The sequence below is a fragment of the Dermacentor variabilis genome, chromosome 10 (assembly GCF_050947875.1).
Source record: "Dermacentor variabilis isolate Ectoservices chromosome 10, ASM5094787v1, whole genome shotgun sequence".
Lineage (NCBI taxonomy): Eukaryota > Metazoa > Arthropoda > Arachnida > Ixodida > Ixodidae > Dermacentor > Dermacentor variabilis.
Window position 1 is genome coordinate 25,599,667 of NC_134577.1, and position 27,874 is coordinate 25,627,540.

General features: G+C 46.3%; 2 protein-coding genes across 4 annotated transcripts; both read left to right on the top strand.

The window, feature by feature from the left end:
- On the top strand, window positions 1–27,517 carry LOC142560188 (E3 ubiquitin-protein ligase Siah2-like). 3 transcript variants are annotated; one of them, XM_075672098.1, is made up of 6 exons: window positions 12,600–12,735; window positions 15,389–15,489; window positions 17,849–18,125; window positions 23,367–23,499; window positions 24,321–24,427; window positions 26,352–27,517. In XM_075672098.1, exons 3-6 carry the CDS (start codon window positions 17,933–17,935, stop codon window positions 26,726–26,728), a joined length of 810 nt encoding a protein of 269 aa, XP_075528213.1. In that variant the 5' UTR covers window positions 12,600–12,735; window positions 15,389–15,489; window positions 17,849–17,932; the 3' UTR covers window positions 26,729–27,517. The 3 variants fall into 3 exon arrangements, with proteins under 3 accessions (XP_075528214.1, XP_075528213.1, XP_075528212.1); XM_075672099.1 differs by lacking the exons at window positions 12,600–12,735; window positions 15,389–15,489 and adding an exon at window positions 1–209; XM_075672097.1 differs by lacking the exon at window positions 15,389–15,489.
- Window positions 5,306–8,970, top strand: LOC142559950 (uncharacterized). Its single transcript, XM_075671652.1, has 5 exons — window positions 5,306–5,425; window positions 5,737–5,832; window positions 6,401–6,460; window positions 6,518–6,633; window positions 8,929–8,970. The coding sequence occupies exons 1-5, from the start codon at window positions 5,359–5,361 to the stop codon at window positions 8,968–8,970; spliced, it is 381 nt and encodes a 126-aa protein (XP_075527767.1). The 5' UTR covers window positions 5,306–5,358.
- Window positions 27,518–27,874: the final 357 nt, after the last annotated feature.

Genomic DNA, 27,874 nt, shown 5'->3' on the forward strand with positions numbered 1-27,874 from the left:
GCCACCAAAGGCTGCTGGAAAATTTCCGCTGCGCACGTTTCCTCTGCGCACGCTTGCGGCCCATGGCTGCTGTGGCTTATTTGGTTGTGGCGCCGACCGCGTCGAGTTTTTGACAGGACCGTCTGGTTGAATTGACTGCCGGCTGAACGGGCTCGACGGCGCTGCCCTTGCCAGTTCTTTCCGCGGGCGGACTCGTTCCACGGCACGAGGTAAGCGCACAGCTCTTCGCCACAGTGCCGCGTCTGTTCCACGAAACGAATAGTATAAGGTTGAAGGGCTGTATGCATGCATTAATAGGTGCGGCATATGTCATGGCGCCCTTTAGTGTTCCTTATTGTGGTCACGAACGAAGTTCGGGACTTCTCACGAGACCTCAAAGTGCCGCGGTGGTGATGGTTAGTGGCAGCAGCATGCGGCCGTAGCAGTATAGTAGTATTAAGCAGCAATGACAATCACTATTTCGTAAGGTGGGGGAGAGTTCTGAGAGATCTGCATGGAACAAAGAATGGTTATTCCCTGTTACGGGGCTTTTCAGCGAACTCAAAAAGCTTAAAAAATATGGCCAAACACTCGCCGCGCCGACCGCCATATAATGCTGCGCATATATCTTCGACAGTTACCGTTCAAGGTGGCTCGGCTTAATTTTCACGGCGCCTGGCGCGGCGTAACCGACGCCTTAATACGCAGCGTAGGCTGCATGTGCATACGCAATTAACGCACAAGTAGCGCAGCATCTCGCCTTGGGTCCCCTTTAGCCACTTTCCGTTCTCAATGGGCTAGTGTTTACCATGGTTGTCCCATTCTGCTTGCTATCCCCCTTTTAATGTATAGGCTTAGAAATTTCTGGCCTAGATTTAACGCCTCCTTTCTACACATGGCGAAACCGGACGGGCTTGTCAAGTGTATTGCGTCGGCGCGGCTGTTTGTTATCGCGGAAGATGGGTCGTTTGCCACTGCACTCCGGATAGCAGCAATCAACCGCGCACGCAGTGGGCTTAAACTGCGCACTCTCGCCCTGTATTGGGCTGTTCCCTATAACCTCGCAGGGAGTTTCTCGACTGGCTCGCCATACCATGTCCCAGCCTAACGTTAGCCAGACTATAAAATAAATAAATATGGTGCTCGGTCGTCAGAGGTGTGGCGACCGAACAATTAACGTATGACTTAACATATGGTAACTTGCACCCTGGTAACTTTTTTTTCGTTGGCCAACTTGGCTAACGTTAGCTGGGGCACACTATATATGATGCCACGCGTTAAAAGTAACCTGGGATGCTCGTTTGCACCACTTAGGGGCAACGCGACTGCAGTACTCTCATACGTGCAGCGTATGAACAGTGTTTCCAGCTTGTAGCTCTATTCTCGACACGGAAGGTGGCAGCACGGCCGCCATTTTGACTGAGTGGCAGTCCACGCACGTACTTTGACACCTGTGCCGGAAAGCGGGAGTTTTGCAAAGTGCAAGGACGAAACGTGACGTAGCGTTGTAGGCTTTTTCGAATCGCACTTTTTCTTCTACTAGGCGATGTTGGCGCTGGAAGATCCTGCACGGCATGTGTATAGCGCGCAGAAGTCCGTGCAATGCAGCTGTAAGTGGTTCCCGGCGCAGGCGGGCAACGATGCGTCCGAGAAGCACGATAACCACAACGAGACTGCACACGCAGTGGCGCGAGCGCTAACCAACCGCGCCGCTGCAACCGACCGTCCAACGTGGTGTAGTGCAAAGGACCGCATGACGACGTTCAAAGAACTTACACAGTTCCACCGCCTGGCTCGAAGGACTTTCCCACCCCCGCACCCGGGGCTGAGCCTAGCGGAGGCGGTGCTGTTCAGACAATTGCAAACTGGTTCTTTACCCACCCACAATTATATGTGAGTGATGTGTGCCGCGTGTGCCAGCGGGAGAGGGCCACCCTGACGCACATCCTATGGGATTGCACCAAGTTCCCCAATGAGGCTTCGACAAGTACAACGATTCCGCCGCGACTCGCGGCTGCGGCGGAATGCTACGACCACGAAAGTCAAACCTGGGCCGTCCAGCAGGTCTCGGCGGCTCTTGAAAGACAAAGGCCGAGCGAAACCGACGGAACGTTGCCCCTCAGGGCGACCGACCGCGGGAGTAACACGCGCTGGAGTTGAGTAGAGACCACCCGCTGATAAGACGTCAGGGCCCGCGTCGCGGCGCCATTTAGTCATGGTGTCGTTCTGCAGGCGACTACATGAAGTTGTCTCTTTCTCTCTCTCGAACATGTGGTGGCTGTTCAAGGTAGCCGTCATGTCGGCTACTTGATTGGCTGAAGGAATATCGAATGCGGAGCGTTGCAGAAAGGGCCGTTTCGCAAAGCTTCAATGTGACGTAGCGTGACGTAGCGCTGAGCCGCCACTGTATATTGGTTCGACGAGCCAATATATATATATATATATATATATATATATATATATATATATATATATATATATATATATATATATATATATATATATTGGCTCGTCGAACCAATATACAGTGGCGGCTCAGCGCTACGTCACGCTACGTCACATATATATATATATATATTGGTTCGACGAGCCAATATATATATATATATATATATATATATATATATATATATATATATATATATATATATATATATATATATATATATAAAATGGGCATATTTCTAAAGGCGCCTATGTTGAGTGTGTTTGTGTATTCCTTTCTCCATAAATATGCAGAGTCTTGCTCTTGCGTCGTAGTTGTAATTGTTTTCTTTTTTGCTATGCCTCGGTTTAAATGAGATATTTTTCCAGTGGGCAAAGAGTCAGTGAATTCTGCTAGAAATACTGAGCCTGCAAAGATGCACGTGACTCTATAGATATGCTAACCTTGCTTCCACTTGTTTTGAATAAGATTGTGTTTACGCAATGTGCTTTACGTAAAACAAAACAGACCTCCTCTGCGACCAACTTTTGCGGGGTTCAGCCCTTAAGAGGAAGCTTTAGCTCGGGCCCAACTCCGACGCGGCCTATTCAAACACATGTAAAAACGCAAAAACGTTTTTCTGAGATAACCCCCGGACCGATTTTAATGAAATTTGTTGCATTTGAGAGGGCAAGTGAAATTCTAGTGACTGTTGGTCGCGGAATTTCTATTTAGGTCCTGAATTTTGTTAAAGATTTTCAAAAATTCGAAAGTTTGAAAAAAATAGAAGCACGAAGTTTACAAATTCATAACTCTGCATCAAGAGCAGATATCGCGGTTCTGTAAACGAGATCCATCAGATCATTGAAAGCGGAGAAATTCGATATGTCATTTTATATCTTACGTGAATTTGTTACGTTGTTTACATTGGGTTCTTCAAAACCTATATTTCCATTTTACCATATTTTTTGACATTCATGTGTAACGTATAAATTTTGTCCGCTTTAGATGTACTATTAGATGCAGTTCACGGAATTGTATTATCAATTTTTGTTGCTGAGTTACAGAGTTGTAAACTTGATAGTTTCGTCTTCTGAAAATTTTTGATTTTTGCCAATTTTTAATAAAACATTGACGACCTAAATCGAAAATTCGAAACCAACAGTCACTAGATTTTAGGTTTTTCTTTTAAATGCAACAAATTTCGTCAAATTTGGTGCAGTGGTTGCTGAGAAAAACGAATTCTGCTTTTACATGTATTTAGATAGGAGCACCCGAGCTAAAGCTTCCTCTTAAGCTGTCAAGCAATCAGCAGATGTCATAACGCACATTACCGACTGGACAATAAGTGAAATCACTTGTTCTGAATATTATTCACCCTTTGGTTATGCAACTTTTCTTATAACGCATTTATTTCCCTGAAGAAAAAAGAATCAAAATACCTTTTTTCTGAAGCAGATGAGTCTTTTTTTTTTTTTCTTCAACTATCTTATGATGCTGTAGAGAACAAATTTGCTCAATTTGTTAACTCGTCGTCACCAGGCTGAGTGAACAAGGTGTGGATTAGTAGAAATGGCAGGCATTGCTCGGATGCACAATTATTTTGTTGAATAGTTCTCTTTTAACGTGCACGTCGAAACTGTTTTATAGTTCATTGCAGCCATCGGTGTCACTTGCATTCAATCTTTTATATATGAACGCTACAAAGAAACAGCACCATGATGTAGGCATGTAAGCATATTATTGTTTACATGTAGGAAGGTAGAAAAACTGCGTCGAATACAACGGCCTGAATAATGCGTAACCTTCCAACCGACACCTTAAACACATCGGAGCCAGAAATTTCTATCTTGTTACAAGTTTCATCTCTCGCGTTGATGCCGCTATCGGACACATCGCCGACTATACCCGCAACTATAGAGAGCCCACGACCCCCAAGCCGCGATTCGGACGTGTCGATCGAGGCCGCTGTTTCCTCTCGTTGCGCCATATTACCGTATCACGGTTTTGGAAAAGAAGTTCCGGAATCCCGCGTTGCGCTGACTTGTGACGACACGCATGCGCAGACGCGGGGAGAGCAAGGGTTACTTTTGTTTGTATTGTGTTGCTTCATTGCTCCCCTGCTTGACATGACTCGAGACGGGCAAAAGAATTACGCGCGACAACAGAAAATCTCAAACGAGGCTGGATGGACTGAAAAAGGGAATCATTTTTTTTTTTAATGGTGCACCGACCTCGCCGACAAGAAACACCGGCGTCGGCGGCGGCGCGCCTATACGTCTTGGCTCACACATTTACTTCTTCGATCCGGTTTGTTTGATAGGAGTACCGCGGCAGAGCTTTGCCAACTCCACAGGCGTAGAGAACGGAAGGCGTTAAGAAACTTCCTCGCTCTGACGTCACGGGGAGCAAAGGACGAGCGCTCACGTTAGGCGAGACTTCAAGCCAGGTTGAGTTGAATTGAGTATTCGCGCTTTCCAGAAACGCTAGCGCCGCCGCGCGGATCTTTTCGGAAGCCGGGAGGGGGTGATGGATTTCTCGCTCACGCGGTTTCTGCAGCTGCGTTGGCGTACTTGTGCTCTTCGTTATGGAAGAAAACAGTCGACGAGCGAAGAGCAACCGCATGTGCAGTGTGCCGCAATGCACAAATCGTGCAATTTCCGGAAAAGTGAGCCTGCACCACTTGCCAAAAGAAAAAAAAACGGAGGAAGTTGTGGGCGATCAAGCTCCGCATCGGGAAGCAAGTGAGCGAAGAAATGGTCGTATGTAGCGATCATTTTAACAAAGACGACTTCTTTTGGGGCCACCTTGGTGAGTAATTGACTGTTGCGATGCTCTCAATGATTTCATTTTATTCTTGTGGTGAGCTGATTGTGAAATTTTGCCTTAAAGACGGGTTTAAGCCCTTACGAAAGCGGCTGAAAAGAAACGCCGTGCCTTCGCAAAAGATCCCTATGCGCTCCCACGAAGCAAGTGTGAGGCCTAGGGTTCCCCGAAGAAAGCCCCCCACAGATTCTCAAGGTAAGTTTAAGTACGCAAGTGTCACCGTTTATTAAATGTTCTGCCTGCACTCGCGCTGTTTCGGTAAATATTCCTCGACGGTGCCTGACGCTGCGTAGTGAGCATTTCACACTAGCGAACGTATTCTGCTTCTGTTCTTAGTCGTTCTGTGTGAAAATCAAACAGGCGGTCAATGTGCAAGGCGTTCGCTACTTTTTTTGGCTGTAGTGAAAGTTGTGTACCGATCGGAGGTACTGCGCAAGCGTTTGTGATCTTGTATTTGTTTTGCTTGGTCTTAAAGCATCTCTTCTATTGACCTAACAATGTTGCAGGAAACGAGGGCCAACAGGACGACGTATCTGAAGTCGTCATTAATGAAGATTGCGCATGCGAGCTTCCTGATAATTTGGAAGAAAGTGAATACAATGGTGAGAATTTTTTTTCCGACCCTCGCACCCAAGTTTTGATGATGCATAGGCGTTACCACATGTTTAAGTTTGCCGTTTCACCAAACAAGGCGAGTCCGGTTGTGCAACTGCAAAGGGCAATATATCGAGAGTGGTATCGCCGAAAGATTTTGGGCACCTAGATAAATACACGTTCTACTATTAAGAGACTAAGGGTTTTCTAATGTCACCTTAGGCAAGTAACCTACTGGAGTGACTCTGATGCAATAGTGTTCTGTGTGTGTGAATGTGTTTTTTTCTATGATCTTTCTCACTTTTTGTGCTTTTCTTTGTAATATTTCGGCACCCCCCTTACCCTTTCACCTGTGCACCAGGTTAGCAAAGTGGATGTTTACCTTCCAGGTAACCTCCCTGCCAACCTCCCCGCCTTTCGCATCTGATACTTTCTCTCTCTGCTCTTGAATTTTAGAGCAAAGGCAAGCCAGTGCAATGCATCTTGTTTTATTTTGCCGTAGGACTGAATACACCGTGTTGTAGGACACTTCACATGGTTTTATGAAGGATTTAGTTCACCATCATTGTATTGCAGACCCACCTGTGCAGGATTGGCTTCCCCCCCTTTCAAGCTCTTGCTCACGAACAACAGCAGGTAACTTTTTGCTTAAAACTGTACCAATTTCGCTCTAAATTTTTTCTTGCGTTACAGAACGAGACGCTGCAAGGGCACTTGTTGAACTTCAAGAGCTGGGCCACACACCTGAGCTAAACAAATCCGTTCAAGTGAACTCACTGGACTTCATACAAAAATTTAGGATTTCGGACGTGCTTCTTTCTGATGCTCACCTAAACACTTTGACTGGCGTACCTTCTCATGCACTTCTAAACAAGATTGTTTCACTCGTAGAGAAGTATGAGGCGGCAAATAGGATGGAAGCTTCTGTGAGGGACAGAGTTATTTTGGTGTTCATAGTTCTGAAACAGGCTATGTCATTTTCCTGTCTCAGTGTACTTTTTCAATGCAGCATTTCGTCCATACACAGATATTTTGTGCACACACTGCCTCTTGTTGCTGCAGTGCTGAAAGCTGCCATTGAGTGGCCTTCAAAGGAGGAAATTTTAAACAATATGCTTTCGCACTTTAAACAGTATCCGAGAGTGCGAGGTGTTGTAGATTGCACAGAAATCCCAGTTGAAAGATCTCGCTGTGTGAAATGTCAGCTACTGACATATTCACAATACAAGTCGACTTACACTGTAAAATTTCTCATATGTGTAAGTCCAGCTGGCACAATAACATTCATCAGTGAAGCATTTGGTGGACGAGCCTCAGACAAAGCCATTACAGCTGAGTGTGCAATACTGGAGAAGTTCGAGTCATTCACAGATGACATTATGGTCGATAGGGGTTTTTTCATTGATGACTTGTGCACTGCCCGTGCAATTGGCGTAATTCGGCCACCTTTTGCTAAAAAGGACTGCCAGTTTGACCGCAATGATGCCCTTAGGACAGCTGATATTGCTAGGGCACGGGTTCATGTAGAACGAGCAATACAACGAGTTAAAATATTTAAGCTCTTCAACTCAACTCTGTCCTGGGAAATGCTGCCTTATATCAATGAGCTGTTCACAGTTGCGTGTGGGCTAACTAACTTGTGCGCACCAATACTGGCTGATGATAAATTTCAGTAAGCACGCTTGCAAAGCTGACACAATTCATCCTCATCATTGCAATCCTATTTTATGTCCACTGCAGGACGAAGGTCTATCCCTGCGACTTTCCAATTATCCCTGTCCTGTGCCAGCCGATTTCAACTAGTGCCTGCGAATTTCTTAATTTCATCACCCCAGCTATACTTCTCCCGTGCTCGACTGCGCTTCCTTTCTCTTCTCACCCATTCTGCAACCCTAATGGTCTACCGGTTTTCTAACCTACGCATTACATGATGTGCCCAGCTCAAATTTTTCTAATAATGTCAATAAGTATATTCGGTATCTTTGTTTGCTCTCTGATCCACACCACTATCTTCCTGTCTCTTAACTATATGCCTAACATTCTTCGTTCCATCGCTCTTTGCGCGTTCCTCAACTTGTTCGCAAGCTTCTTTGTCAGTCTTCACGTTTCTGCCCATATGTTAGCACCGGTAGAATGCGCTGATTGTATACCTTTCTTTTTAATGATAATGGTAAGCTTCCAGCCAGGATCTGGCATGTGCTCCAACCCATTTGTATTCTTTTGCTGCTTTTACTATAACTTCGAGATTGCTGGTGCCATCACCCTGCTTATCTTTTAGTGCATACATCTTGGTTTGACCTACGCCAAGCTTCCTTCACCGATTTCATGCTGCGTCCATCTTTTACGGCTTTTTTCAGTCTTTATCGCGTTATAATTTCGAATCACTTATTTTCGCCTTGTTGATCAGCTTTGACAGTTTCGCAAATTCTATCTTATCTCTTGAGTTGGACACTTTCATTCTTTGTCGCTTCTTTATTAGGTCCTTTGTTACTTGGGAGAGCTTGCCTACTGGTTGCCTTGGTGCCTTGCCTCCCACTTCAATTGCTGCCTCTGAAGCCATCCTCGTAACGGTTTCATTCATTAGCTCTATGTCATCTTCATCTCTGTTCTAAGGCTGCATATTTGTTTGCAACTACCAGCCTGAATTGGTCTGCTTTTACCCTTACTGCATCTAGATTGGCTTGTTTCTTCTTGACCAATTTTAATCTTTCCCTGTTCAAATTGAGGTGAATCCTAGCCCTCACTAACCTATCAGTGTTGATCAGACACATATTGCTATGGTTAACGGAACACAAACTGGCGAATGTTAATGTTACTTTAACAGAACAATCTCTTTTGGTGTATTTTCCACTTAATTTGTGCGACATCATCAGCTGTTCAATTATACATACTGTCTATAGTATGCGCTGTTGGGTCAAATAGGCGTGATGGTTATTTTTTTTTATTTTTTCATCACTTTGTCGTGTACATTGCAATGTGTGACTAAGTACAGCTGTGAACTTGTGGGCATTGCAACCACAAAGACGTGAAGAATGTGAACCGAGAGCAGGTGGCAAATATACGAGCATGTGAGAGCCTCGCATGTGGCATACATTTATTTGCAGACAACCTATACAAATGGAAGTGATGTGTACACATTCAGTTAAGAGACATATGAAAGTTGAGAGGAGGGCGAATATCAACATTTTCTAACAAATAGTAAATATTGAATATCACATAGCAAAACGCAGACACACATTTACAGGAGGAATGTTTATTGTGGTATGTTTATAGGTGTGATACGTGTACTGACAAGTAAAAAAAAAGCAGCCAAGTATATCAGGTACAAAGGACCAGTTATAAACACAGAAGCACTAATTTTCAAGTAAAAAACTACTTGTATTCGCTCAAGTACTTTAGAGTGACTGCAAACAAGCTCTTCAGGAATTATGAGCTGCTGTGTGACTAGCTTTTCGAAGAATGCAAAATAAATAGTTGCTTTAAAAAAGGATCAACAGCTTTCTTCTCTTTTTTGCAACATGTGCACTGTAGACACTTGTAAAGGTGTCATTTGCAGAGAAAACATCACAGGTTGTAGAGTAAAAAATGAAACTCCATGACTAGACATCCAAAAGCACTAAATGACAGAATACAAGAAAAATTTGCAGCTGGCCATTTATGTATATGCTGCAAAACCTAGAACCAAACTTGAACTCCTCATTTTGCTTCTTCGATGCTTCAAAAACTCTTGCCATTTCAGTTCTCACAATTTGCTATACTTTCCTTAGCAGACATTGAACAGTAAATATAATTAACAATTGCTTAATTGCTGCTACATATATTGCAATTCACGGCGGCCGCATTTCGATGGAAGCGAAATGCGAAAGCACCCGTGTACTTAGATTTTCGTGCACGTTAAAGAACCCCAGGTGGTTGAAATTTCCGGAGTCCTCCACTACGGCGTGCCTCGTAATCAGAAAGTGGTTTTGACACGTAAAACCCCATAATTTAATTTTTTAATATATTGCAATTCGTAAATATTACAAAGTACTGAATAGCTTTTCTTCTAAGTATCCCCCCTCCCACTGAATGGAAGTGATCAACAACGAAAAAAACCTATGAACACCAACATACTTTCAAGCCTTGCTAATCTGCACAAGCTTAGGTAGTACCCTTTTGAAGTAGACATACTGCAGCCTGTCTACAAGTGCCTGAATATGCTCGGTGTCTCTCGGCACATGAATGACAAGGCTCTCAACTTTCGAATATACTATAAAATGACACAGATTCATGTTAAGGAGGAGCATGCCCAGTTGAACCTGGGAATAATACTTGTGAGCACGTCTCAATGCATAATTTTCTCCATCACACACAATAAATGCCAGCTTCTTAGCATTTACAAGGTCTTGTATGCTAGAGTGTTTGCCTAGAACAGGACACTTCACTTCCAGCAAGATGTTCGTTCCCCTCTGCTCACTTATTCCATCCGGGCTGTAGCCAAGCCAAGGAACATCTGGAATGACGACGAGTCCCAGCTTGCTCACGCTTTCGTTATGAGTCTTCTCGTACTCTTCAAGTGCAAGAGGCTCGTTGTCTTTTCCATACATTGTGGCTTCATTTCCCTTGAAAGGCTCCCTGCAGTACAGCCTGTCCAGCTTTGCTTCCCAACTGCGTGTACCTCTTTCTTCAAACGTGTAGAGTTCTCTGCAGATGCTTCCAGTAATTCTTTTTTTTCTTTCGCTGTGCCACAGAGTGGATGACTGATCAGTTGTCTCGCGGCATACTTCCCTAGCTTTGGCATAGGAGAGGCACACATTTTGAAGATAGAAACTCTTTTCATTTTCATTGAGATGTTCAAGAGTAAACCTTTTCAGTACTGTTTTTTCACCATCTAGCACCGATTCAAAAAATGAAAATTTTGTGTGCTCTCTCAAGTAGCAACCTTGTGTGAAAATTGCGTCGATGGCGCGGACTATGTTCAAATTGCTAGTGAAAGGGATTGACTTTCTTGCACGAGTTTTGTGTTTTGCCAGTGCAGAATTTGGTACTGCATCGATAAGTTCTTTCCTAATCAGGGCTTGAACATCTTCAGGGACACTTATTGGTTGAAGCTGCTCGACGTGGCAAAACAAACTAATTGGCCTTGGTTTGTAGATGCTGGCGCCACTGGCACGTCCCCACTGTTGTTGCACATCCGTGCATGACAATGAATCCAGGGAAGTGGCACTTGTCCTGTACATCAAAATAAACATACCTTGCTGAAATACTCTGTGTATTGGCTTTTTTCTGCATCTTTCATATGATTCAAGAAAATGTTTCCTAACAGTGTCGCGATGGGGCTAGTTGGAATTCTATGATGCAACTTGGTAGTGCGGAAAAAAAATGAGACAGGCGGGAACCATTTCAGTTTTGAGTTAGCGCTTGTGTACATTGGTTCCATCTTGTTTCATCCTTTGTTTCCGTGTTAGTAAGTTACATCAACAATATTTTACAGCAGATTCGGAATCAAAATCCTACAGTAAACAAATAAAAAAGCCCAGAACGTTTAAAACATTTCTGGGCATTCTGTGGTTATTAATACAGCCTGTGCCCACCTGAAGTGACTGAAGCAACACATACTCAATTGATTGCTGTGTGCATGTTCTTGAAACTCGGTTCCTAGTGCAACAACAAGCCCCAGATGGCATTGAAAAGGCATCATTGCCACTGACTTCTATGTTCGCCTTTTACAATGTGGCTCTTAGTTCGACATAAGGTAAACATATTCACTGTCACTTGATGCACATTACAGGCAAGCCAACTAATGAAAATAAATAAACACATGATGTACAAAGTTTTACCTGTTCAAATATATCAAAGCGGCAAACAAATGTTTGCATTGACCAGAGAGACCGGCCTTGCACGTGCATTCTCCCTGAAAACAATCAAACCAATGTTAAGCACGCAAACGACCTTAAAACCGCGCTAATTATTTACAGGGCAAATGCGTAGGCTCCCACATGCACATTGAATTCTGGAAGCCGAAAACAACACATTGGTGCTTTTATGACACTAGAACGACGAAATTGCGCGTTTAAGCCCGAGAAGTAAGTAAAAAAATAATTGCATTTAACGCGTTGCACTTTGGCGAAATCGCCGTACAGCACGCGAAAACGCTAATCATGCTGGAAACGGGGCGCGCTGGCACACCTCATTGTCTCGCTCATAGCTTCTAAATCGGCACTACTGAAATGTTTCCGTGTTACCTGGCATTTTTAACAAGCATTCCACAAATAAGCCATTGCAGGGAGCCATGAATGCACATAACGTCATCAATGCACACAACGTTTATTTTATGCAGCGGCATGAGGGGTACTGCGCTTTGTTTACATCCGAGCGCCACCAATTAACTGCTTGGTGTCAATTCTCGTACATCACGTATATCTTTAAAAAAAACGTAAGGTGAAATACTGACCTTTACGGCGCCGGTTTCATTGCAGACTTGAACTTTTATAGTATGCGGGGGGCCTCTCACGGCGCTTGTCTGCAGGCATAGTGACTCGACCTCGACAGCCGCGCTTGTCGTCGCTCGTATACCGCAGCATATTATATGGCCAGCGTTAAACGCAGCCTCTCCTTCTACAACACATCTCTGCGTTTCCTTTGCAAGGTCAAGGATCGCGCTTAGAGATACTAGAGGCCCGTGAGCCGCCTGCACCTGGAGACGCGCACGCTTTCGTGTCGGCTCCATCACCTCTATCCCCGCCATATTGAAACGTTCTCCGCGCCCCCTATAGTCGCTGGAAAGTGCGAATAGTTGTAGGCTACTGGTGGGGTTAGCCTTGCAGTTGCCTCGTCGTAGCGCTGCGAGCAGTAGCGAGCAGCGGTCTCTTCTGACAACTGTATCGGCGAATACCGTTCGTATCGGCGACGGCTCGGAGCGACGGGTGTCGGTGAGTGTTCTTAGTTTCGGAATTGACTGTTCTTAGTTTCGGAATTGACTGTGAAGCACAGCCCGCATCTAGAGTGGCCCTATAGCTGATCGGGGTAAATTCCCTCAATTTCAGTAACATAACCTCATAGTGTATGCTCGCCACCTGAAAGAGGAAGCTTTAGCTCGGGTGCTCCTGTCTAAATACATGTAAAAGGAGAATTCGTCTTTCTCGGCAGCCACTGCACCAAATTTTGCGGGGTTTGTTGCATTTAAAAGAAAAACTTAATGTCTATTGACAGTTGGTTTCGAATTTTCGATTTAGGTCATCAATTTTTATAAAAAATTGGCAAAAATCGCACATTTTCAGAAAACGAAACTCAAGTTTACAACTCCTTAACTCACCAAAAAAAAAACGATATCGGATTTTTGTGAATTGTATCTGTTAGCACATCTAGAGCGGACAAATTTGATGTCACACAAATATAAAAAAAATCTAGTAATGTGGAAAAACAGCTTTTGCAGAACCCTGGTACACATCGTAATGAATTCACGTAAGATATAAATTGACATATCAAGTTTGTCCGCTTTCAATGGTCTAATGGATGCCGTTTACAGAACCGCGATATCTGTTCTTGATGAAGAGCTATGAATTTGTAAACTTCGTGCTTCTGCTTTTTCAACATTTAGAATTTTTGAAAAACCTTTTCATGAAATTCAGGCCCTAAATCGAAATTCCGCTTCCAACAATCACTAGAATTTAACTTTCTCTTTCAAATGCAACACATTTCATTAAAATAGGTCCAGGGGTTCTCAGAAAAACGTTTTTGCGTTTTGCATGTATTTGAATAGGACGCGTCGGACCGATTTTAATGAAATTTCTTGTATTTGAGAGAGAAAGCTAAATTCTAGTGACTGCTGGTAGCGGAATTTCTATCCATGTTCTGAATGTTGCTAAAAAGATATTCAAAATTTTGCAAGTTCGAAAAAAAATAGAAGCACGAAGTTTATAAATTAATAGCTCTGCATCAAAAACAGATATCATGGTGCTGTAAACAGCACACATTAGATCATTGAAAGCGGACAAATTCAATACGTCAATTTATATTTTAGGTAATTTGTTACGTTGCGTACAAAGGTTCTGCAAATGCTGTATTTCCATATTACTCATTTTTTTAGATTCATGTGTAACGTATCAATTTGTCCGCTTTAGACGTACTATAAGGTGCAATTCACATAGTTGTGATATTTTTGCTTGCTGACTTAGAGTTGTAAACGTGACAGTTTCGTTTTCTGAAAATTTCCGATTTTCGCCAATCTTTATAAAAAATTTGACAATCTAAATCGAAGATTCAAAGCCAACAGTCACTAGATTTTAAGCTTTTCTTTTAAATGCAACAAACCATGTCAAATTTGGTACAGTGGTTGCCGAGAAAAACGAATTCTCCTTTTACGTGTATTTAGATACGAGCACCCGAGCTAAAGCTTCCTCTTAAGAGGAAGCTTTAGCTCGGGCCCAACTCCGACGCGGCCTACTGAAATACATGTAAAAACGCAAAAACGTTTTTCTGATATAACCCCTGGACCGATTTTAATGAAATTTGTTGCATTTGAGGGACAAAGTTCAATTGTAGTGACTGTTGGTCGCGGAATTTCTATTTGGGTCCTGAATTTTGTTAAAAAGATTTTCAAAAATTCGAAAGTTTGAAATGTATAGAAGCACAAGGTTTACAGATTCATAGCTCTGCATAAAAAAGGTATCTCGGTTCTGTAAACGGGATCCATTAGATCATTGAAAGCGGACAAATTGGATACATCATTTTATATCTTACGTGAATTTGTTACGTTGTTTACAAGGGTTCTGCAAAAGATATATTTCCATATTACGAAATTTCTTGAGATTCATGTGTAACATATCAATTCTGTCCGCTTTAGATGTACTATTAGATGCAATTCACGGAATTGTATTATCAATTCTCGTTGCTGAGTTAGAGTTGTAAACCTGATAGTTTCGTTTTCTGCAATATCTCGATTTTTGTCAAACTTTAATGAAAAATTTACGACGTAAATTGAAAATCCGGAATCAACAGTCACTATATTTTAAGTTTTCCTTTTAAATGCAACAAACCTTGTCGAATTTGGTGCAGTGGTTGCCGAGAAAACAAATTCTCCTTTTACGTGTATTCAGATAGGAGTACCCGAGCTAAAACTTCCCCTTAAGGACGACTTCGATGAGCCTTTCTAGATTGTGGACATGGGAGCTGATCCTTGCACTTCGAGCACTCTTTAGCGTCGCAGTGACCGCCAACTGCTGCAGTCAATTGCGCTTCGCCGGCGTATTGAGGGTGCACCTTATGTGCGTGATTTGCAACTACTGTACTCGTGCAGATGAGAACGAGCCCGCGAAGCCACCTCACACCTATACAGGGTTTCGCAAGCGGATGCAGCATTGCAAGCATGTGAGGGCGTGTCTCGCGCGCTGTGTCACAGTGAAGTACTTCTACAGCGAAGCTGTATGGTGGCTCAGATCCGGGGTTTCGTGGCGTCTGCGAGCACAAATTGTCATCAGCAATGGCTCGAGCGTCGTCGTCGTCTTCTTCGTTGGCGCGCCTCGGGCAACCGCGCTAACACGCTAGTGCCAGTCCTCGCGCGTTCATTTTCGTCTTCTTCCGCAGCGGACACCGTTGTGCAAAAAGCTATCATCAGCAACGGCTCGAGCGTCGTCGTCTTCCACAGCTGCCTCCGCCGTCACGATGACCGCAGATCAGGACAATACGTTCGTACCTTTGTTCAAAATTATGTGTCCCCTCTGCGTCGTGTGCTAAACAGCTTCGCTGGTCATCCGCCTTTAAAGAGTGGAAAAGCTCATGAATTCCTTTTTTTTTTAATTCTTTCCGAACAGTTGCAAGATCTTCAAACCACCCATTCTAGCTACGAACTCCATATAAAGTGAATTTCTCACTGATTGTGACAGCAACATGTATTTTTTAATACGCAGTTGTTTGTTTAAGAAATGCAACGCTACCAGATAAATCGTGTTTTTGAGTGATCGTTTTCGAAGCGGCAGTCTTTTTTTCTGCGCTGCTATAGGTATGTTAACCAGGACATCAATGTGCTCTGGTTCATGTGTTGTACACGGTGATTTCGGGTACAGGACCTTTAGTAGCAAGTGGGTATCGCGCTTACATGTTTCGTGTTCCGGCTGAATCCAATTTTTGCATTTACAACAAGCCCCATAAAGATCTTGATTTAAATGTTAATAAGTGAATCTCTTCTGCGTTGTGTTCACTCAAAGGTTCAGTATAATCATTCGTAGTTTTTGCTGGAACACACAGGATCCAATGAAGTCAAGTGAAATCGCTGTATACGAAGGCGCGGTGCCATATTATTATTGGTCAAGAAAACATCAGGCCTTGCGGCGGCTTTTTCTTTTTTTTTTTTCTTTTTTGACCCCGTCCGCCTGCACGGTGTTATAGTGAGAAACTCCGTGGTTTGCATACCACATTAAACAATAGTTCTTTTTCTTCATCGGTTGCTACGCAACATAATGTGCAAGAAATGAATACAAAACCCCGTATGCCCGTTAATGCAGACAGTGCTGCAGTGCATTAAGAAATATTTTGTCCTTTACAGCCTCGATATGCCTCTTTGAGTCGAATCACGCTGTGTTTTCTAATTCAGCCACGTGCGCGTTTCGACCCAATCACACACCGTAGCCGCTATGTGAGCCAATCAGAGCGGGCAAGATTACTAATTTTCTATGACGTTCTTCTGGCTCGTGGTAATCGCTTCCGCCGCATCCAGCCAGTAGAAGCAATTGTAAACAACAGAAAAAACAAACTAAGCCAGGGAAGCCACCTACACGTGCCCGCGTTTGTTCCGGTGCTGTCTGCCCGTTGCTGTGGCTCTTTCAGAGCTCCTGTGCTTTAACCAAATACCGTTTAAAACGAATTCAGTTTATTTTTCGGATGATGTCGTTATAACGAGAGTTCTCGTGTACTTGTGTCGTCATGTTTTTTTCCCGCTTGGCTTCCCGTTTTTCTTTGCCAGTGACAAGACATCTATCTAAAAAAACAAATAGAAAAAGTTTTTTTCGTAATTAGTGTGACAGACAGACAGACGGATAGACAATCAACTTTATTGGATCATGAGGAGCTTCAGCGGGGGCCCCTATCGGGAACCCGCGGAAGCCGCTGGCCGCGTCCAAGTCGGGGCAGGAATACCGTGATGTTCCGGCCTTTCTTGGGCCCTCTGGATTGCCTCTAGTTGTGTCTGGAGCGATGGGCTCCGGAGTGCCTCTTCCCAGTCGGCTTCGCTGGATAGAGGGCCGTTAGGTAACGCGGGGCATTGCCAGAGCATGTGCGCTAAGGAACAATAGATCTCATTACAGTCCGGACAGCTCGAATCGACGTCTGTGTAGATATTGCTGAGAAAGCCCAGCGAGGGGAATGAGCCCGTCTGGAGCATTCTGGAGAAACTGACTGAGGCTTGTCTAACTTAACTTCGGGTGAGGAAGAGGATAGGCCCTTCTACTAAGCCGATAGTGAGATGTTATCTCGTGAAAAGTAAGGAGCGGATCGTTCTGCTGGATTTCATCCTGTCCCCATGAGGCCCCCATGCCGCCGCGGCGCGTTAGTTCTCGCGCACGGTCATGGGCAAGCTCGTTGAGGTTAAGTATGTTCTGATGAACCTGCGTTTTTTTCTTCTTACTGCCGCATTATATGTTGCTTTAATTATATGTCTCATTTCTATCGTTCCTCTTCGTCTTTGCTAAAGAGTAATGGCCAGCGTTAATTGTCCTTATTCCGGACCCTATGCCCCTCTCTGTCCGTTGTATGTGTTTTGAAATCTAATAATAATAATAATAATAATAATCCAGGAAATGTTTAGTATGATCAAAATCGACGATATCGTAAAGTATTCCTTTCCTGTGCGGTTGTGTGAGGTGAGGAGTCCGTAGTGTACGATGCAGCAAAGTGTTGTGTCTTATAACGATGAACTGTGTGAAACGTTACTCGGACGGACGGCGGGAAAACCTTGACGAAAGACTGTTTTAGGCAGAACCGCTGTTAGTTAACGAGATGAGAGAGAGTCCCTGGAGCCCGTTTGATTTTTCGCTCTGCCTGTTTTTGCAGCTTATCGTGCCTCGAGTGTCGTACGAAGGAGGTTTCCCAAGGATCGCTCTGTGACGTCAGAACGCAGCCTTCAGCACCCGCGCGATGAGCGAAAAGGCTTCGCGACCACGGGCGCCGGCCTCGGCTGACCTGGCTTCGGAGTTGGCCAGCGCGTTCGAGTGTCCCGTGTGCCTCGATCGAGTCAAGCCGCCGATCGCCCAATGCATGAGCGGTCATCTGCTGTGCTTCCCGTGTCGCATCAAGATCTTCAAGTGTCCTCTGTGCAGGGAGCAGATCAGTAAGTTGCCGATTAAGATGTTATTTCTGTTAAGCACAGCGTCCGTTTCTTTTCGTTTATTTTTTTTTTCAAGCGGAATTGTATTTGCTTACTCTTTGTATTCAGCCTGGCTGCAGCTGGATCGCTGTGTATCTAATGATGATGTGCGGTGCTTAATGGCGCAAGGGCCAGCTATGGCCGAAGAGCGCCGTGACATGTGGTAATGGATTGTCTATGTATTGGGTGTGAAATGATCATATGAATTGCAAATGGTGGATGTAATGCGGCTGGAAAGAGGCCTAAAGACGGGCCACTGTAAAGTGGTATATCTATATAAGCATCAAAGTAATGACAATGTTTCATGATGTGACCTATGAGCATAGAAGTTTCGCTACGAAGAAGTGATATAGTCACGTAGAGTGACGAAGAACACAGCAATACTGTGAACGACACAACTAACTTTTATTGGGCGAACTTGTGCCCTCAAAAAACAGGCTACACTTATAGCGCAAAGATAGCGGCGGACACGGTCGGCGATCGTCGAAAATCTCATCACCGGGTCAAACGCGTCGGCTTTTATACAGCAGTCGTCGAATGTTCCAGACTAATCGTTGGAACCCGCGTGCCTTCCACAAAGTTCTACAGCATTCGCGTCAGGCGATGAAATCAGATGACACAAGGTTCGGCGACAACAGGCAGAGGATAGAAGCATCGATAACTTTCCAGAAACTTCGGATACATGCAGGCGCGTCCCGCGCTGTGCAATAACATTTGTCAGGCGGCGAAACGTGGTCGCCCGATAAAGATAAGTACACGTGTCAATATAACACAACCTATGTAAGCACTACTGCCTCCATAGGGCTCTTGAAGCTAAAGGACTGGGAGGAGGCACGTGTTGTAAAAACTCATGTTACTGCGGCTACAGCCTCGAAGGCTGCGTTACGCGGGACCCGGCCAAATATTTCCAAGATGTCAACTTCATATAAAAACTGAAAACTGTTTTGAAGTTAAAAAAAATTCGCAGTTTCTCCCGCAAGGCGAAGCGTCGATTGCGACAGCAAATTAATCCACAGCTATACGAAGTAAGGATACTAGTTTTATCGGCCGTATAAAATTGTAAACATTCGCTTACTAACTAAATTGACAAGCACGGCGCCACGCGCACAGGTAAACATGAACGCATTTCGCTCGATGACCGCGGAAAGTCGCTGTCAAAACGCTAGAGAGGAATCGCGGCAGCATCAGCGAGAATATCTCGCTTCAACGCAAACGAAAAGTCGAAAGAGCATACGAAGTTACCGGCACTACGCGCTCTCTGCAAACATCGCAGATCGCTTTTAAGATGAGACCCACGCAAGCGCGCACTTTGGCCGCATCGCAGATGTCAGAAAAGTGTTCAGTTGAACTACACCGAGCACAAGTATAGTACAGTTCACCGGTTTGCGCCGATTTGCAACCCATGCCCAAAACGCTGACACTTGAAGCATCAACGTGAATTTGCGATGTATGGTCTGACACTAAGCTTACAGCAACCGGTTTCGATTGATTCAGGTAGGTTGTTGGTCTACGTTGTGGTCTGGCAATCTTTCCCGTAGTTCGGTTTCACTGAATTCGAGAAGGTCATCTTCCGAAATAACACCGCGCACTGTGTTTATCGACCTGTGTGAGCCCGCTGAAATGGTAATGTCCCAAAAGGCTACAAGTTTCGAGAATTTGTCATTCTACAGTTTGTCGCGAACTGCGAGAAGATCGCCGCTTCCAACCTTTGTTACTTTGTAGCCTGGGCTGAGGATATTTTCCTGCATTCCAACTGTCTTCGTTTCGTTCTGGCTGTGTATCATGTGGTACTTGGGAGAAGACTTTTTCGATTGCTTAAAAAAACTGAGTTGTTTCATGGGTGTGCCCCTTCTTCAGGAAGCTATCAGGTAGGGAGGAAAATCGCTTGCCATATAAATCTTGGAAAATTCGGCGGCGATGGTAACCACCCACCACCGATCTCAACAAGGAGACGTTATAAGGTTGGAAGAACACCTGAAGACGCTAGCCATGCCTCGCCGCTATAACCTATAACATCAGATACCCAAACTTGCGAACTACATCAGGTTAACCCTAGCCGCCCAGAAATTCGGAAGTGAGAAGCGAAAAGAAAACCGCAAAGACGAAAAGGCGATACAGAAAGCAGAAGATTGAAGAGGAGAGGAGGAAAAGGCGACTGCCGATTTCTTCCAGGTGGGTCGGTCAGTCTGGAGGCGCCATCTATGCGAAGCAGAGGTTGAAGAGGCGTGTTGCCTCCGCCGAGGGGCCTTAAAGGTCCGAACAGCCGGCACCGACTCAACCCCCAGGATGACCCTTTACCCAGCCCCGGCTAAGCCACGCACGGCCACAGGCGGGAGGCTCCAACCCTCATGTGCTCGGGTCCGTGGTGGCGCAACACACCAAACGCCTGATGCCGTAGACGCTCCTGCGAGGTCGTTCAGTATCTCGCAATATATATATATATATATATATATATATATATATATATATATATATATATATATAATGTGTGTGTGTGTGTTGCAGTACTGTCCGGTACCGGGAGGCGCAGTGCACACCGGCACGGAATGTAGTGCGAACTGTGGTGGCCCGGTATGCAAGGTGATGTTCGTAAAGACGGACTGTCGTCGTGTTGTCATTGTTTTTCCGTGCTATTCACTTCATTGCCTTCGTTTCGTTCCGACCTTTTCTTGATTGTCACGCCGACGTTGTCATGCCATCGTAGTCATTGTGTCGTGTCATACTTTCGTTGTCGCAACGTCGCCGCGATGCCTTCGTAGCAGTTACATCTTCGTCGTCCGATTGTGCTCGCGCCGTCGTCTTTCGTTCCAATAATCATCGTCATATGCCGTCGTCATACAGTTGTCACTAGTCAATTGTAGTTGTGCCGTCGCTGTCGTTTCGTTGTCGTTGTACATTCGTTGCCCTGCCGTCACAGTTGTTCACTCGTCATTCTGTCACAGTCAGTCCGGTGCCGTCAAGCTGTCGTCGTTTAGTCGTCGAAATTCCAGTGCCGTCATGCTGTCGTCATACCGCCATCGTCAGTTGCAGACATGGCGCTTCAGCCAGCATGTGACGGCACGCGGTAACCATAACGATGGCTATACTGCCCGTATTTACGTAAACTTCGCCCGTATGGCATACAACGGCGGCGTGACCTTGCAGATTGTTCACTTGCAACAAAATATTGCGTTGTATATACAACAATTCGCAATAACTATTCGCGTTTCCAGGGTCCTGTTGCCTTCTGCATTTTGAAAAGTATAGAATCGCTTTGAAATGTAACCCAATTAAGGCCATAAAGCGTAATAAGCGAGGACGCAACAACGACCGGAGCCACAAGCACGAATATCGGACCAAATCTATATGCTATACCCACAATTGCCTCAGTAGCTGAACGATAGCGGTACCTGAGGCCCCAGCAGTAATTTTAGTAGGGAACTGTATGGGTCCCTCCTTGGTCCGGAAACCAATAAAAAAAATTGGAGGACACTTAAGCTTCGCCTTCAAGAGTGGAACGCGACAGCGTTCCCGTCGACCCGCCAAGGGGTATTGGGCTACGGCGCAGCGACTACGCGCCCCGCATCGGACGCGGTGAGCGTCGAGCAACGCAGCGTTCGGCGCGACAACGAAATGTGCGCCTCAGCAAGCGACGCACGCCTGAGCCTTAGCAACAGCTCGTTTCTAAGGTAACACCGCGTTCACTAGAGGCGCTTTTGTACCGCTTTGAAGCATCGAACTCGTGGCTCAGTGGTAACGTCTCCGTCTCACACTCCGGAGACCCTGGTTCGATTCCCACCCAGCCCATCTTGGAAGTTGCTTTTTATTTATGAAGTGGCTGCCGTGATTTATCGCTCACGGCCAACGCCGCGGACGCCGACACCGACGCCGACGACACCGGCTTTTCTGCGACACGAGCTCCTTAACGCTATCGCGTTAAAAGGCCTATTTCCCGTGAGTCAACCTGCCCCTGAGAGACGGGAGGGGCGGCGTCAGCGGTGGTCGGCTTGCCCAGCCTGACCGCCTGACGTCACGCTCCCTCTGCTGTTATTTTCCTTTCCTTCTTGGCTCTCGCCGCCATCGTGAAGGAAGCATAGGCATCCGTGACAAGCGCAGCATGAGCGTAGAAACAGTTCGTTGCACTCACAGTGTTGTAGTGTTCTGACATACGCACAGCGCGTTCGCCGCATTAACGTGACCTTGCAATCGCAAGCAGCACCCCCACCCACTCCACTCCAATGATGTACGGGTGCAATTATCTCGGCACTTTCCGGCGCCTGGCACCACGCACTCGTTGTTGATACTACAAAGCGAAGGCGGTGAGAAGGCAGAGAGAGGTCTTGATTAAGTAAAACTTCTTTATCTATAGTCTTGCATCATCCCGGATTAGATCCGAGCTAATTACACTAAAATGAGGAAACCGAACCAGAAGAAAGCGCGGCACGCTGCGACGTCTGGTGCACTGGTGCAGCAGTCCCGCGCTTGTGCCAGTCGCAGCTGACGTGCACGTGTATGTGGCTTCGCAAACACTCGGCCGCACGATCGAATCAGGTTGTCGTGGCCACCGTTCCACCTAGTCTCATGTTCTGAGCTCAAGAAACGTGAGCGCTGTCGTAATTCCTCGCCGACATGCGACGCCGGAATAACGCGCCCGAGGAAGAGGAGGAAATAACTTTATTACGTGCCCTGCGAATTGGTGGGGAGGGCCAGAGGCCCCGCCTAGGTGACGGCCAGGAGTTCGTGGGTCCTGGCGGCATCCTCGGCCCGCTGGACGGCCCGTAGTTAACCCTCGAAGGCGGGGCTTAGTGGCGCGGCTTCCAAGCGCGTGCGAAGGCGGTTGCTTGAGGCCGCGTTCTCGTTATTGTTGTATATACCTCCGCATTCCCATAATATATGCTCCAGAGTGGCTCTGGATTCACACAGATTCACCCGCTGTGATTGCTTAGTGGCTACAGTGTGGGTCTGCTAAGCAGGAGGTCGCGGGATCGAATCCCAGCCGTGGCGGCCGCATTTCGATGGGGGCGAAATGCGAAAACACCCGTGTGCTTAGATTTAGGTGCACGTCAAAGAAACCCAGTAGGTCCAAATTTCCGGAGTGTCCCGCTGCGGCGTGCCTCACAATCAGGTCGTGGTTTCGGCACGTAAAACCCCGTAACTTCATCTTTAGTAAAAGATTCGTTCGAGCTGTCCTTGCTCTCGTCAGAACAGCCCACTGTCCTTGCGCAGGCAGCGTCCGAGCGTCGGCCATGGAGAAAGTGGCTGACAAGCTTCCCTACCCGTGCAAGTACTCGGATCATGGCTGCACCGCTCAGCCAATCCTGTTTGAGAAGCATCATCACGAGAAGACGTGTGATTACAGGTCAGTTTTGTTTATTGCTGTGCTCCGTCTGTTCCGCGTTGGTCAAATATTTCAAACCCCGGACTTCGGCGGGTTTGTTTTTATTTAATGCGTTAGCACCATTAGGAATGCCAAAGTGGAAAAAAGTACGCGTGTGAAGTGTGGGGAAGTCGGTCACATGGTAGAATAGTGAGGGAATGGGAGAGCTAAGGTCGTGTGCGTGCGTGCGCGCGCGCGCCTGTGTGTGTGTGTTTTGCACTCCGCTCCTTGAAGAGGCAGAAAGTCTGTCGAGTAATTAAGCCCCTAAATAACGCTGTGCAATGTGGTGAACGTAGTGTTAATCATAGATCCGGAACCTCAAAGAGGTAATACGTATTTTCAACACACTTACCACGCACTTATTTAATATTATTTTTTTGTATGTGCCAGACACCTTCACGCGTCGGGCGCCGAGTCACGTGGAACCTTGGGAAAGTGGTCGCATTCCCGACAGTGACAACATGATGGCTAGAGTAGCGACAGCTTCTACTCGACGAGACAGCCGACGATGACACGCCAACTTGCCGAGATGTAGACAAAGAATAATTATACGTTCCCTTTGTGTATGTATTGGGCGTACGCGAACAAAAAGCATCACCCTCCTGACGCCCTCCTTTCTTTAAGCAAATGTTAGTGTCGCTTGTGCGTGTCGGCGTTGCGTGTTTTTTGCAGCAATAACGTGAACGTCAGTGGCACCATGGAGAGCAGACACCTGAACTTGCCATCCGAAGTCATCTCCATCGCAATTTTGCGCGAACAGTTTTCAGCTTCCTCTCTTTCTTTGTCGTCCATGTCGTTAACAGGCCCTGTCCCTGCTTATTCACGGCGAAGGACTGCAAGTGGACTGGCGCTTCAAATGATATGATGCCGCACATCCGTGAAGCCCACTGCAGCTTGCCCATAGTCCGTGGTGAGTCTGGAAGTTGCATGCTCTGTGATGCACAAGCCAAAAGATTCCTTTTCTTCATAAACGGAGGTGAGGTGTTCAAGTAATAACACATTAGAATACAATAAGAGGATTTGGAGGACAACTGGATGTTCAAAACATGAGATCCATGACGTGTTTCGGCCGCTTCCAGTGCATAAAAGCGTGGCCTTCGAGATCGGCTTCTATTACTCCGAGGGAGCTGTTGCCGAGTGTGCGATTTGACTACCACATATAGCTAATTAAATGCTAGTATGCCATGTAGATGCTTCATACAACAGGTAAAAGAGAGAAATGAGCTGGTCATATTGTTCCGCTAATAGACAAAGAGCATAAAGGTCATGCTAAATCGATATACGCTCAAATATGGACCTCGTGAATGAGCGACAGATGAAAGCAAAATGGTAGAGCGCCCAATATTCGCCCAACTAACTACGCTATATGAAAGGCAGCCGTCGTCAGAGGCAAGTCGACGAAAGTACAGCGATTCCCACTAAAATTGATATAGGGAACTTAGGCGAGGGGATCGTTTGGCTGCCATGGCGAGGTGTACGGTACACGGCTTTGTCTTCGTACTTGTAGCTTTAGACCTTCATGTGGCATTTTCGAGGCGTCATTTCCAAGCAGTCATTGCTCTCTAAACAGCGCGAGCCAATATTGTCACGAAAAGACAATTGAAGATGTACCCGGCGTCGGCGAGACAGACAGTTGTACAAGCATTATGAAACATCGTTCCAGCGCACAATTGAACACGGACGAGAAGAGAGAGACAACACGAACGCCGGTTGTGCGCTGAACTATGTGTCATAATGCTAATCACAAGCAACTAGCCCAGCTGTCCATACTTAGCAGTTGTACAAGATGGCGTACAAAAAACTCAATCCGGCGTCCTCAGCCTCTACTTCATCTTCTTCAGCGCCCGCCTCTTGCCGAGCGCGCTTTCCAGTCACTTCTTCCTCAGCGCTGGCTCGTGACACCTAGGTGTCACGAGCCAGCGCTGATGAAGAAGTTGTGACTATATTTCTCTGCGCACATGTGTAATCACTGGGAGTATTTGCATTTATAACCCATTATTTTGATGAAAATCGTCAAAATGCAAAGTCGTAAGGACATTTGAAGCCAAAACAGCATAGTTCAGGCAAATTCATAATTCTCGTGCTACAGCTGAACCGCCATAATTGAAGCTGCCGCAAAGGGTAGCGCCATAGCTTCCTCTGGTAATATATTGCAGGAAAATGTACGGACTAAACGTTTTACTTCGGGCTCGATTATCAAAACCACTCATGCGCTTTCGCATGATATCTTACGTGTCTATAAATTTCTTACGCATGTGGGCCCTAGCAGGTGTAGCCATAAATTAACTTCGGGGATTTTACGTGCCAAAACCACGATATGGTTATGGGGCACGCCGTAGTGGCGGACTCCGGATTAATTTCGACTTCCTGGGGTTCTTTAACGTGCACCCGATCCACGGTTCACAGGTTTCATTCATTCATTCATTCATTCATTCATTCATTCATTCATTCATTTCCACCCCATCGAACTGCGCCCGCCGTGGCCGGGATCTGATACCGCGACCTCGTGCTTAGCAGCGCCACCAAGCGACCACGGCGGGCCCATGTGCCATGACGTCACGATGCAGAAAGTGGTCACGTGAGAGCACAGCATCGTGAGTTTCTCGCGCTCGCTCCTGCTGTCTCGGTCGTCATCTATGCCGCTGCAAGTTTTCTCAGTTTCGGTATAAAAACGTTCATTTTGGAAGTCTCTTCACGGCGCGTCTACTCTTACATCATAAATGCGTCGCACGGCGGCCGGCTCTGTACCCGCGCTGTGTGAAACTGCAGGCTTCTTTTATTAACGCCGTTCTGAAATTCCGCTGCAGTTGTCCCTTAAAAAATGCACTTCGCAGGCAAGAAGGCGGAGTTCGTCGTCCAAGATGGACAGATACCGTGGAGCAACGAGCGGAGGACGGTTCAGTCGTGCTTCAGGCAGCACTTCGCCACCGTCCTCGCGATGCAGCACGTCGGCGGTTTCAAGCTGCTCCACGCGCTGGTGCTGATCTTGAACACGCCGCAGGAGGCCGGGAACTTCACCTACCAGCTGCAGATGAGGAAAGGCGATCGCACCCTCAAGTGGACGTCCAGGCCCACTTCCGTCCTGGAAGGTGTCGAGGCCGCCATGGCGCGAGGAGACGGCCTCGTCTTCGACGCGCGCAACTTCGCCGTCAAGCTGACCGTCGAAGTGACCGTCAAGCGGTGTGTTTCGTCGGCCGGGAAGCAAGAATAGGACGGCGATGCCAGGGACAGCTACTTTCGCATGTTTGGTCCCCCGGGAAAGAGGTCCGTGGGGGTCCGAGACGGAGAACGTGAGCCAACCCTATTGCAAAAACCAGCGCCTTCCAGTGTGAAACCAGCGCGTTCTTTGGTACTGGGTCACACTGGGTACGCTGGCGCTCGCTGGGACTCACTGGGACACCAGTGAGAACGCTGGATAGGAGATGGGTCACACTGGAAGAGACGCTGGTTCCACTGCCATGACGCTGAGGCGCATTTGTTTGTGCTGTACAGGCGCTGGTTCTCGCTGCAGTTCTCTGGTTCGCACTGGAAACTGCGCTGGTTGTTTGTGCCGCGCTGGTACCAGTACGCAAGGACGATCGCTGCTGAATATTAAATGCTTTATACAATTTCATCGCTTGATACCAGTCTCTTGTCCTAAATAACGCTATATCTTGGGGCCATAAAACCCTATTTCGTGTATCAGCTTGGAATAAAGGCGTGTGAGCTGCCCTGTTTATTCATGGACATTTGACACTGAAGATCACTTTCGTTTTTTTTCCCTTTTGACGGCGGATAGCTAAATTCTTGAACGAAACCACGTAGTACGCACGTAACATATGACTTGGAATTGTCGCAGTTGTCGCAGTGTTGTGGAGTGGACATGAAATGCTGAAGTCGTTCAGACGCGCGCGAAAGGACCCAGAGTTCGAAGCCTATCGCTGACTGATATTATCCCACCGATAACAAAGCTGCGGTGATTCGTGCGGTTACACTTTCCCTATTGTACTAAAAAAAGTTATGAGGCTCAAATACACAATTTTAGCTTTCGCCAGCTACCCGCGCCGATATCGGTTCCTACCGAAGCTTATAAGGCCTAGCGTATCCGCCGAGTCCGTCTTCACGCTATCGGCGCGTCTAGGCTCAGGAATCACGAGGTCTAACAAGGATAAATCACTCTATATTTCAACTTTGGCATCGGTGTCCTTAAAGAAACATTTTTTTCATGTCCGCAGTGCCAGCACAAGCAGCGATGACCGCCGATGTGACGCGTCATAAACACAGGTGTATGTGCTATCGCCGAAGGCTCCCAGCACAAGCCTGCGCTTCTCTGACAAAGATATGACTAGACAGACGTGTTGACTGAAAGGCATCACTG